The following is a 12,285-nucleotide window of genomic DNA, read 5'->3' as shown; positions in this document are numbered from 1 at the left end:
ATGCTGACAAACATACTGACATACTGACGGGTGGGTACATACACACCAGACACTGTGTCGCTCAGAAACATACTGACAAACATACTGACATACTGACGGGTGGGTACATACACACCAGACACTGTGTCGCTCAGAAACATACTGACAAACATACTGACATACTGACGGGTGGGTACATACACACCAGACACTGTGTCGCTCAGAAACATACTGCAGCGTCACTCACACAAGCTCCAAAGGTGGCGCAAAGCGACATGTTTTGATCTTGTCGATTTGCTACTTTAGCCATTTTTTTATTTGAAATCTGAAAAGTAACAGTTTTGGACATATGAGGTTTCCACCCGACAGGGACGAAATAATAGTTCTTGTTCTTCATTCTTATGAAGACCACGTCTAATTATTCTGAGCATTTGATTAAACCACCCTAGTGACCTTATTCTATTCTGGGCATGTCATAGTAGACAAACATTCTGCAAAACTATAGGCAAAAATGTGGTAAAAAGAAATTTTTTCAAGCTACTTTCACTATTTTCTTTATGTACAATTGGGTTGTTCAATAGTGTAGAATTCTTTCCAGTCGGTTGTGATTTATTATGTCAGATGGTGTGAGCCAAATTGGTCGTTACAGTCAGAACTAATTTGTCTTTCAAATGCTTTGTTGTAAACATCTAAAGATTCTGTGGCAAACTGCACCCATCTGGCGCTTGGATATTAAAACAAACCTTGACAACGTGTTGCAAATTCCATTCAACCACTGGCACACTGGGGAAACCTCTCATTCAACCACTGGCACACTGGGGAAACCTCTCAGTCAACCACTGGCACACTGGGGAAACCTCTCATTCAACCACTGGCACACTGGGGAAACCTCTCATTCAACCACTGGCACACTGGGGAAACCTCTCAGTCAACCACTGGCACACTGGGGAAACCTCTCAGTCAACCACTGGCACACTGGGGAAACCTCTCAGTCAACCACTGGCACACTGGGGAAAGCTCTCATTCAACCACTGGCACACTGGGGAAACCTCCCATTCAACCACTGGCACACTGGGGAAAGCTCTCATTCAACCACTGGCACACTGGGGAAACCTCTCAGTCAACCACTGGCACACTGGGGAAACCTCTCATTCAACCACTGGCACACTGGGGAAACCTCTCAGTCAACCACTGGCACACTGGGGAAACCTCTCAGTCAACCACTGGCACACTGGGGAAACCTCTCATTCAACCACTGGCACACTGGGGAAACCTCTCAGTCAACCACTGGCACACTGGGGAAACCTCTCATTCAACCACTGGCACACTGGGGAAACCTCTCATTCAACCACTGGCACACTGGGGAAACCTCTCATTCAACCACTGGCACACTGGGGAAACCTCTCATTCAACCACTGGCACACTGGGGAAACCTCCCATTCAACCACTGGCACACTGGGGAAACCTCTCATTCAACCACTGGCACACTGGGGAAACCTCTCATTCAACCACTGGCACACTGGGGAAACCTCTCATTCAACCACTGGCACACTGGGGAAACCTCTCATTCAACCACTGGCACACTGGGGAAACCTCTCAGTCAACCACTGGCACACTGGGGAAACCTCTCAGTCAACCACTGGCACACTGGGGAAACCTCTCATTCAACCACTGGCACACTGGGGAAACCTCTCATTCAACCACTGGCACACTGGGGAAACCTCTCAGTCAACCACTGGCACACTGGGGAAACCTCCCATTCAACCACTGGCACACTGGGGAAACCTCTCATTCAACCACTGGCACACTGGGGAAACCTCTCATTCAACCACTGGCACACTGGGGAAACCTCTCAGTCAACCACTGGCACACTGGGGAAACCTCTCATTCAACCACTGGCACACTGGGGAAACCTCTCAGTCAACCACTGGCACACTGGGGAAACCTCTCATTCAACCACTGGCACACTGGGGAAACCTCTCATTCAACCACTGGCACACTGGGGAAACCTCTCAGTCAACCACTGGCACACTGGGGAAACCTCTCAGTCAACCACTGGCACACTGGGGAAACCTCTCATTCAACCACTGGCACACTGGGGAAACCTCTCATTCAACCACTGGCACACTGGGGAAACCTCTCATTCAACCACTGGCACACTGGGGAAACCTCTCATTCAACGACTGGCACACTGGGGAAACCTCTCATTCAACCACTGGCACACTGGGGAAACCTCTCATTCAACCACTGGCACACTGGGGAAACCTCTCATTCAACCACTGGCACACTGGGGAAACCTCTCAGTCAACCACTGGCACACTGGGGAAACCTCTCATTCAACCACTGGCACACTGGGGAAACCTCTCAGTCAACCACTGGCACACTGGGGAAACCTCTCATTCAACCACTGGCACACTGGGGAAACCTCTCATTCAACCACTGGCACACTGGGGAAACCTCTCATTCAACCACTGGCACACTGGGGAAACCTCCCATTCAACCACTGGCACACTGGGGAAACCTCTCAGTCAACCACTGGCACACTGGGGAAACCTCCCATTCAACCACTGGCACACTGGGGAAACCTCCCATTCAACCACTGGCACACTGGGGAAACCTCTCATTCAACCACTGGCACACTGGGGAAAGCTCTCAGTCAACCACTGGCACACTGGGGAAACCTCTCATTCAACCACTGGCACACTGGGGAAACCTCTCATTCAACCACTGGCACACTGGGGAAACCTCTCATTCAACCACTGGCACACTGGGGAAACCTCTCATTCAACCACTGGCACACTGGGGAAACCTCTCAGTCAACCACTGGCACACTGGGGAAACCTCTCAGTCAACCACTGGCACACTGGGGAAACCTCTCATTCAACCACTGGCACACTGGGGAAACCTCTCAGTCAACCACTGGCACACTGGGGAAACCTCTCAGTCAACCACTGGCACACTGGGGAAACCTCTCAGTCAACCACTGGCACACTGGGGAAACCTCTCATTCAACCACTGGCACACTGGGGAAACCTCTCATTCAACCACTGGCACACTGGGGAAACCTCTCAGTCAACCACTGGCACACTGGGGAAACCTCTCATTCAACCACTGGCACACTGGGGAAACCTCTCATTCAACCACTGGCACACTGGGGAAAGCTCTCATTCAACCACTGGCACACTGGGGAAAGCTCTCATTCAACCACTGGCCCACTGGGGAAACCTCTCATTCAACCACTGGCACACTGGGGAAACCTCTCATTCAACCACTGGCACACTGGGGAAACCTCTCATTCGACCACTGGCACACTGGGGAAAGCTCTCATTCAACCACTGGCACACTGGGGAAACCTCTCATTCAACCACTGGCACACTGGGGAAACCTCTCATTCAACCACTGGCACACTGGGGAAACCTCCCATTCAACCACTGGCACACTGGGGAAACCTCTCATTCAACCACTGGCACACTGGGGAAACCTCCCATTCAACCACTGGCACACTGGGGAAACCTCCCATTCAACCACTGGCACACTGGGGAAAGCTCTCATTCAACCACTGGCACACTGGGGAAAGCTCTCATTCAACCACTGGCACACTGGGGAAAGCTCTCAGTCAACCACTGGCACACTGGGGAAACCTCTCATTCAACCACTGGCACACTGGGGAAAGCTCTCAGTCAACCACTGGCACACTGGGGAAACCTCTCATTCAACCACTGGCACACTGGGGAAACCTCTCATTCAACCACTGGCACACTGGGGAAACCTCTCATTCAACCACTGGCACACTGGGGAAACCTCTCATTCAACCACTGGCACACTGGGGAAACCTCTCAGTCAACCACTGGCACACTGGGGAAACCTCTCAGTCAACCACTGGCACACTGGGGAAACCTCTCATTCAACCACTGGCACACTGGGGAAACCTCTCAGTCAACCACTGGCACACTGGGGAAACCTCTCAGTCAACCACTGGCACACTGGGGAAACCTCTCAGTCAACCACTGGCACACTGGGGAAACCTCTCATTCAACCACTGGCACACTGGGGAAACCTCTCATTCAACCACTGGCACACTGGGGAAACCTCTCAGTCAACCACTGGCACACTGGGGAAACCTCTCATTCAACCACTGGCACACTGGGGAAACCTCTCATTCAACCACTGGCACACTGGGGAAAGCTCTCATTCAACCACTGGCACACTGGGGAAAGCTCTCATTCAACCACTGGCCCACTGGGGAAACCTCTCATTCAACCACTGGCACACTGGGGAAACCTCTCATTCAACCACTGGCACACTGGGGAAACCTCTCATTCGACCACTGGCACACTGGGGAAAGCTCTCATTCAACCACTGGCACACTGGGGAAACCTCTCATTCAACCACTGGCACACTGGGGAAACCTCTCATTCAACCACTGGCACACTGGGGAAACCTCCCATTCAACCACTGGCACACTGGGGAAACCTCTCATTCAACCACTGGCACACTGGGGAAACCTCCCATTCAACCACTGGCACACTGGGGAAACCTCCCATTCAACCACTGGCACACTGGGGAAAGCTCTCATTCAACCACTGGCACACTGGGGAAACCTCTCATTCAACCACTGGCACACTGGGGAAACCTCTCAGTCAACCACTGGCACACTGGGGAAACCTCTCATTCAACCACTGGCACACTGGGGAAACCTCTCATTCAACCGCTGGCACACTGGGGAAACCTCTCATTCAACCACTGGCACACTGGGGAAAGCTCTCAGTCAACCACTGGCACACTGGGGGAAACCTCTCAGTCAACCACTGGCACACTGGGGAAACCTCTCAGTCAACCACTGGCACACTGGGGAAAGCTCTCAGTCAACCACTGGCACACTGGGGAAACCTTTCATTCAACCACTGGCACACTGGGGAAACCTCCCATTCAACCACTGGCACACTGGGGAAACCTCCCATTCAACCACTGGCACACTGGGGAAAGCTCTCAGTCAACCACTGGCACACTGGGGAAACCTCTCAGTCAACCACTGGCACACTGGGGAAACCTCTCAGTCAACCACTGGCACACTGGGGAAACCTCTCAGTCAACCACTGGCACACTGGGGAAACCTCTCAGTCAACCACTGGCACACTGGGGAAACCTCTCATTCAACCACTGGCACACTGGGGAAACCTCTCATTCAACCACTGGCACACTGGGGAAACCTCTCATTCAACCACTGGCACACTGGGGAAACCTCTCAGCGTGCTCATCTTAAGTAGCACCTCTAATCAGCAGCTCACAGAAACGGACTGCAGTGATTCCCAAACAATGGGTTGGGTCCCATTTTTGTATTAATATCCAGTGTTTTGTTTGGGGGGGTCTCAAAAGAAAATCTAAAATAGTGAAAATAGCTCATCTGTAAGCTCGCAACCCTTGTATATCTGCTATTTTCATTATTATTGGAACAAGGTTTTAATAAGTATTTTGTTTGGTGTCCTTGGGGAGACACCAAATGTTTATCTTTTGTGAAAGGTTTGGGAACCCCTGTCCTAAGAGAACAAAGTGTACTGTCCGTAGTTTACGTTTAGCCATATTCTCCATTTGGTAATACTCAGAGACGGAGCTGTTTCCTGTGCCAGGCAGGCAGTGGTGAATGTGAATGTTGAGTGGGTGTTTTTTGGGGAGCCAGTACCAGCTGCTGCTCTAGCCTGGGTAAACCCACTCCCCCTGCTGGACAACATTTCATTCTGCCAGGAGGGGTGAGTCTGGCATAATCGCCTGTGTGGCTGTTTAGCCGTGGGGCGGGAGAGTAGCGTTGACGGACAACCCCTTCAGCCAATCAGCGTATATCAAAACAAGAGGCGTCATCTAAACGCGTTCCGTTCCTACTTCCTCATTCCCATGTTTGTTGTTGTGAATGAGTCGAGGAGTTCACACGTCATCAACTGCTCAAATCGTTCCTGATTGGCCAACGTGCGCTGTCAATCACAGAGCCCTGAGCTCGGTCGCGGATTGGCTCGTACCAAAGCTGATACAATCTTAAGGACTTTGTATTACCATTTAGCCAGACTCACCCCTCCTGGCAGAATGAAATGTTGTTTGCAGGGGGAGTGGGTTTACCCAGGCTACTGCTGCTCTGCCAGCAGTCACCTGGTGTGGCCCCAGCTGACTGGGTCTTTTTATCTGTGTGCACACAGGGATGTAGATGACCCAGAATACAAGCCTGCCCCTGCCTTGCTGAAGGACGATATGGAGGTAAGGCCCCATGGGGACCGAGCGAGAGGCGAGGCACCTCTCTGATGAGACTTGCCAAGCACTCTGGACTTACCATAGGCAAATGGAACACTGTTCTTTCATTTTGTAATGTGTAACTTAGGCATGGTGAGATTAAATTAACTGCACGTGTATATCAAGCAGCTTAAAAAAAAAGAAATAAATAATGTCACTTAAAAACAAGTGAAAACAGCACAGAAAACCACCCACAAGGCATCCCATAAAAGTTGTTAGATTAGCATTTGTTATGTAAGTTAGCACTTGCTTTAGACAGATGCTATAGGTTTGATCTGGTATCTTAGTTAATTTGTAGCACTTAATTGATTTAGCTGCATTTCTCTATTTATTTGACCAATTTACCCTGCCATTTACTGACTGGTTCATGTCATTTATTGCGTGATCCTTCACTTTGTAAGGCGCTCTGAATAACCATGTCTGCTGAACGCCTAAATTGTAATCACTAATAGGCCTTGTAGGAAAAAAGTAGTGTGATAGCAAACTGCATAGGTGTACCGTTTTTTTTTGGTTGTTGTGATTTGCCATCAGATTATAGAGCTGTTTATTGCATCTGTAAGTAAACCTTACCTTAAATCTCCACTTGGCAGGATGATGCGTCTTCTCCCGGAGACCTGGTTGTCACAGACAGTGCTGGAGGTGAGTGGGATCAGTTGTCTACAGTATATACTTCAGGGGGATCAGTATTCCGATCATACAGGGGTCTTTGTATACGTTTCAATTTGGGGTTCCTTGATGTGAAAACGTTGGAGAACCAGTGACGTAGGGTTCATGTGGTTAACTGGGTGTCTCCATTATTCAGATGCAGCTCCAGTGATGGAAGGGGGTGACAGCACCACGGCGTTCTGGCCGTCGCCCTCGGTGCTGACGGCCAGGCTGCGCCGGCTGATCACGGCCTCCCAGCGCTACACCAAGAGCCGGCAGATCCTGCACATCCACCAGACCCAGGTCCAGACCCAGCCCCAAGCCCTGCAGACGTCCATGATGATGACCACGCCACTCCTACCTCTGCCCCCCGTCCTCAACGACACCCTCAACCCCAAGATGGCCGCCAAGATAGAACGCCAGCAGAGGTGAGACAAGACACAGACACGACACAGAACTGTGTCTGTAGATCCGGGTGACTGGGGTCTCTGAGGCAGGGCAAGAAATCAACTTCATATTTGTATTTACAGATACAGTAAATATAGCCAATCTACAGTATCATGACACGTCGTTGTGAGCCTGTAGATCAGCTATTTCCGGTGTGCAACACCACATGAAAATTAAGTATGAATCAGGTATTAGGGTCATTGAATGATACTGCGAGGAGTCAAAATGTATCGGCGTGTTGATGTTGGCAAGTGTTAATCTTCCATTCTGATCAGAGGATATGAGCGGAGTGGAATAAGATTGGAGCGCGGTCCGATTTTTTTATTGAACGTGGAGAGGTTTTCAGCAAGGACGATCCTCCACTCCGAGCCGCTCCGGTTGGGGGCTGCGCACCACATGTTTGAGCATGCCTGTTCGGCGGTCGCACAGACAGAGACGGAGAATACGTGCTGCGTGCATTCAAACACCGGAAAATACTGGTCTGGTCGGAGCGGAGCGTGGGAGTGGCGTCACGTCAGCCCCCTGGAGCGAGGAGCGGCTCCCCCACCCCCCCCTTCCACTCCACTCGTGTCCTCTGATTTTAATATGGGATAAAGAAATCTTGATCACCGGAGGGCGGAGGTACGCGTAGATTAAAATGCATGTAACCAGCTCTCTGTTCGGGCTTAAATAGGTCCTCAAGGACCATTGGGGATCCCCAGACCCCACTTTGAGAACCAGTGACATAGGTGCAGTCAGTGGCTGTGCCATTGACATCTCATATATTTAAATCTTTTCATATACAAAATTGGAAGATTCATAACTGTTAAAGGGACACTTCGCCCTTTTTGCAAAAAAATATATGTTAATGACGTTTAGAAGCTTTAGAACACTTTCCTGGAGATCTTTATGTGTGTAATATGTGGTTTTAGATATTTTAGATTGTAGCAGTGAGCCTGTTGTCTCTGATGTCATGGACACTGGGCTCACTTCCTTCCTGGACTACATGTTGTCTCAGTAAGACAGCTCTCCCCCTATCCACAAGGAGGAGCAGTGCACCAAATAATTATGGGAATTGTAGCCCAGGAAGGTAGTGAGACCAGTGTCCATGACATCAGAGACAACAGGCTCACTGCTACAATCTAAAATAACTAAAACCACATATTACACACATAAATACCCCCAGGAAAGTGATCTAAAGCTTCTAAACATCATTAACATATATTTTTTTGCAAAAAGGGTGAAGTGTCCCTTTAATTATGGATGGTTGGAAATGCTGGTTGGGTCAGTCTAACCCTTATAGACTGGGCACTGGGGGCTAATACATCTCTCTTCCTTTCTGTCCAGATGGACCAGGCGAGAGGAGGCCGACTTCTACCGCGTTGTCTCTACCTTCGGCGTGGTGTTCGACCCCGACCTGGGCCGATTCGACTGGACCAAATTCCGAGCCATGGCTCGGTTGCACAAGAAGACAGACGAGAGCCTGCAGAAATATCTGTGGGCGTTCACCGCTATGTGCAGGAGGGTGTGTCGCCTGCCGCCCAAAGACGGAGGTCAGGAGGACACACACACATTGTTATTGTTGTTGTTACTGCGAATCATTGCCTGCAGAAATGTAATGTTGCTTTGACTTCCCAGTGCCTTCACTGCAACATGATTCACAGTTCTGTTATCGCCACCTTTTCAAAAACATGGAAATTAGATTTTGACAAATAGATTTGCCTTCTGTTAGACTTTAACAAAATAAAATGCCGCGTGGTCTAAACCTCACTGTAGACATAATGCATGCACAACGGGCACAAACAGCACAAGCTATCTAAATGCCAGGTCTTCACAACTCTTTAACACACTGACTGCTATTGATGTATACAGTATATATATATATATATATATATATATGTTTTAATAGCCATCTGTTGTCTGAAATTGACATATATACGGTTTATATCACTTTATATGGATCTGAAACGGCACCACTAAAGAAACAGCTTTTTGCTCTGAGCCTTTCTGTCCCCTGCACGCTGTCCCTTGTGCTGATCAGAGGTTCAGGTCTGATTTCGGACTTTTCATTGCATCTCAAAATATAAACGTTTCTCGAGAAAGATAGCTAGCGTGAGCTAATGCTAACATTAGCCTTTTCTTACAATGGTAAGAAGGGTCTACGAGCAGGGGAAACGGAAGCACTTGAGTAGTAATCTCCCCAATTCTGGCCCTGCGCAAGGTAATTAGTAATTACCACTTGTGGCCACCAGGCAAAGTGTTAAAGATTAATTTTTTCATCGCAGTCTGTTTTACCTTTTGAACAGTAACAATCCAGAGACAGAACTCTTGTTAAACAAGCTTGCTCAGTTCTCATGTTGGAACGCCAATATAAGATTAATCATTCATAGAAAAGCAAACAGTCTGGCACTTTAACTCCAGACACAAACAGACCCACTGTATAGTTTGTTCTGGTGGCTCGGCCTATAATGTTCTTCTCTCCTGCATGTTCCCACGTTCCTCTTAACGCTTTGCTTCACCTCTCCCTCTAGACTCTGCTGTGGACCCCGCGCTGTCCATCCTCTTAACGCTTTGCTTCACCTCTCCCTCTAGACTCTGCTGTGGACCCCGCGCTGTCCATCCTCTTAACGCTTTGCTTCACCTCTCCCTCTAGACTCTGCTGTGGACCCCGCGCTGTCCATCCAACCCATCACGGAGGAGCGAGCGTCTCGGACCCTGTACCGGGTGGAGCTGCTACGGCAGGTGCGCGAGCAGGTGCTGCGCCATCCGCTGCTGTACGAACGCCTGGCCCTGTGCCAGCTGGGGTCTGACCTGCCCGTGTGGTGGGTGCCCGCCACGCACGACCACGACCTGCTCGTCGGCGCCGCCAAGCACGGCGTCAGCCGCACGGACTACCACATTCTCCGAGACCCTGAGCTGAGCTTCATGGCCGCCCAGCGGAACTACAGCCAGACCAAGACCGCTCAGCAGCAGCAGCAGCAGTCGCGCACATCCACACCCCTTTTACACCCACAGTACCACCAGGTTGCCAGCAGTGCAGTGCTGAGTGGGTCTCCGCTACCCACCCCACCCACACAGCGAGACATGGGGATCCAGAGCGCTGCAGCGGGCATCGTGCCCAAGGAGGAGCCGGCGTCGGAGGGAGAGGCGAGCCAGGAGATGCAGGGGGAGAGTTGGACACCTCCCCCGGCACCTGCTACTCCCACGGGTCTGGAGGAGAAGCCCGTCGTCGCTGGCGTCAAGGACGAGAGCGAGAGGCCGATGGAGTCGGCGCGGACCAAGCCCCTCACGCCCAACTCGTCGGAGAGGAAACCCAAGAAGAAGAAGAAGAAGAAGGCCGGCTCCGACTCGGGCGGGTCCTCGTCCAGCTCGTCGTCACGCTCCTCTTCGTCGTCGTCGTCATCTTCGTCTTCCTCCTCGCGCTCGGGGTCCGGCTCCTCGTCTTCCTCCTCCTCGTCTTGCTCCTCAGGGTCTTCGTCGTCCTCGTCCTCCTCTTCCTCGTCCTCAGAAGACAGCGGGGACGAGGAAGGAAAGAAGAAGGGTGAGTGTTGATCTGTAATACTCTGCACATCCTCCACATACTGTATGACCCATGATTGAAGGGTGAAGGGTGAGTGTTGATCTGTAATACTCTCCACATCCTCCACATACTGTATGACCCATGATTTAAGGGTGAAGGGTGAAGGGTGAAGGGTGAGTGTAAGGTAAGGGTGAAGGGTGAGTGTTGATCTGTAATACTCTCCACATCCTCCACATACTGTATGACCCATGATTTAAGGGTGAAGGGTGAGGGTGAAGGGTGAGTGTAAGGTAAGGGTGAAGGGTGAGTGTTGATCTGTAATACTCTCCACATCCTCCACATACTGTATGACCCATGATTTAAGGGTGAAGGGTGAAGGGTGAAGGGTGAGTGTAAGGTAAGGGTGAAGGGTGAGTGTTGATCTGTAATACTCTCCACATCCTCCACATACTGTATGACCCATGATTTAAGGGTGAAGGGTGAGGGTGAAGGGTGAGTGTAAGGTAAGGGTGAAGGGTGAGTGTTGATCTGTAATACTCTCCACATCCTCCACATACTGTATGACCCATGATTTAAGGGTGAAGGGTGAGGGTGAAGGGTGAGTGTAAGGTAAGGGTGAAGGGTGAGTGTTGATCTGTAATCCTCTCCACATCCTCCACATACTGTATGACCCATGATTTTCAACCTGGTGTCCCTATTTTTGGGGAAAAACTGTCAAATGACTACAGTATTGCAATACAGATAAAAAAAAACTAACGATGAATTAGTCCATTTTTGTATGAATAATAATGGTAAGATAAATTCTGACTACTGGGAAAAGCTTTATGCATATCAAACAATAATTGTTAAAATAAATAAATAAATAAAAGTCCTATAAAAAGTTGCTGGTTGGTTGACCACCACTACCCTTGACCTAGATTATAATTGAATCGTTTTGCTTCAAGTTTTTCAACTGACATTGTCCTTGGAGAGAGATTCTTAAAAACGTGAGTTATTGAGATAATATGTAAGATGACGACAGCGTAACTTCTGCTTTAGAAAGGCATTCCCATGAGGGGAAGAATGATTAGAGGCAGTTAATGCATAGTGGACTGGAATGCAGCCTTGAACTGGTTGGCTACAGGGTCACCTCTCTAAAGACATGTTTTCATTATGGGTCGCCATGGTATCTGAAATGATTAACCACTAAACCCTATAGTCCCTCAGGCCTCTATACTAGTGTCTGTTCTGTTTTCTGTTGTTGTAGGGAAAGCATTCGCTGGAAATAGCCGATCGACACAAGCTCACAAGCTTTTCGATCTCAGATGCGTGCACAAAATAATGAGCATGCACTAAACAATTTCACAGAACTGCTCCAAGGCTAGCGCTGCTCAGCTGCCTGGGCACCAGTTAAAGAAACTGTCACCTTTTATTTCTGAGCCATTCCAAGTGCCTGGTAG

The 12,285-nt window shown here is 49.7% G+C and overlaps 1 protein-coding gene across 7 annotated transcripts in view; it reads left to right on the top strand.

Annotated features, from left to right (window-relative positions):
* Window positions 1-12,285, top strand: part of chd9 (chromodomain helicase DNA binding protein 9) — a 213,241-nt gene that overhangs the window by 174,200 nt on the left and 26,756 nt on the right. For all 7 annotated transcript variants that reach the window (XM_083759950.1, XM_083759949.1, XM_083759952.1 and 4 more), the window contains 5 exons: window positions 6,165-6,222; window positions 6,846-6,894; window positions 7,058-7,328; window positions 8,674-8,879; window positions 9,980-10,867. In XM_083759950.1, the coding sequence (XP_083616076.1) occupies window positions 6,165-6,222; window positions 6,846-6,894; window positions 7,058-7,328; window positions 8,674-8,879; window positions 9,980-10,867 (1,472 nt within the window). The remainder of the gene's footprint in view (window positions 1-6,164; window positions 6,223-6,845; window positions 6,895-7,057; window positions 7,329-8,673; window positions 8,880-9,979; window positions 10,868-12,285) is intronic.

The sequence above is a fragment of the Protomyctophum parallelum genome (assembly GCF_964188405.1).
Source record: "Protomyctophum parallelum genome assembly, chromosome: 2".
Lineage (NCBI taxonomy): Eukaryota > Metazoa > Chordata > Actinopteri > Myctophiformes > Myctophidae > Protomyctophum > Protomyctophum parallelum.
The sequence above is the reverse complement of the archived record's forward strand: the minus strand, read 5'-3'. Positions and strand labels throughout refer to the sequence as shown.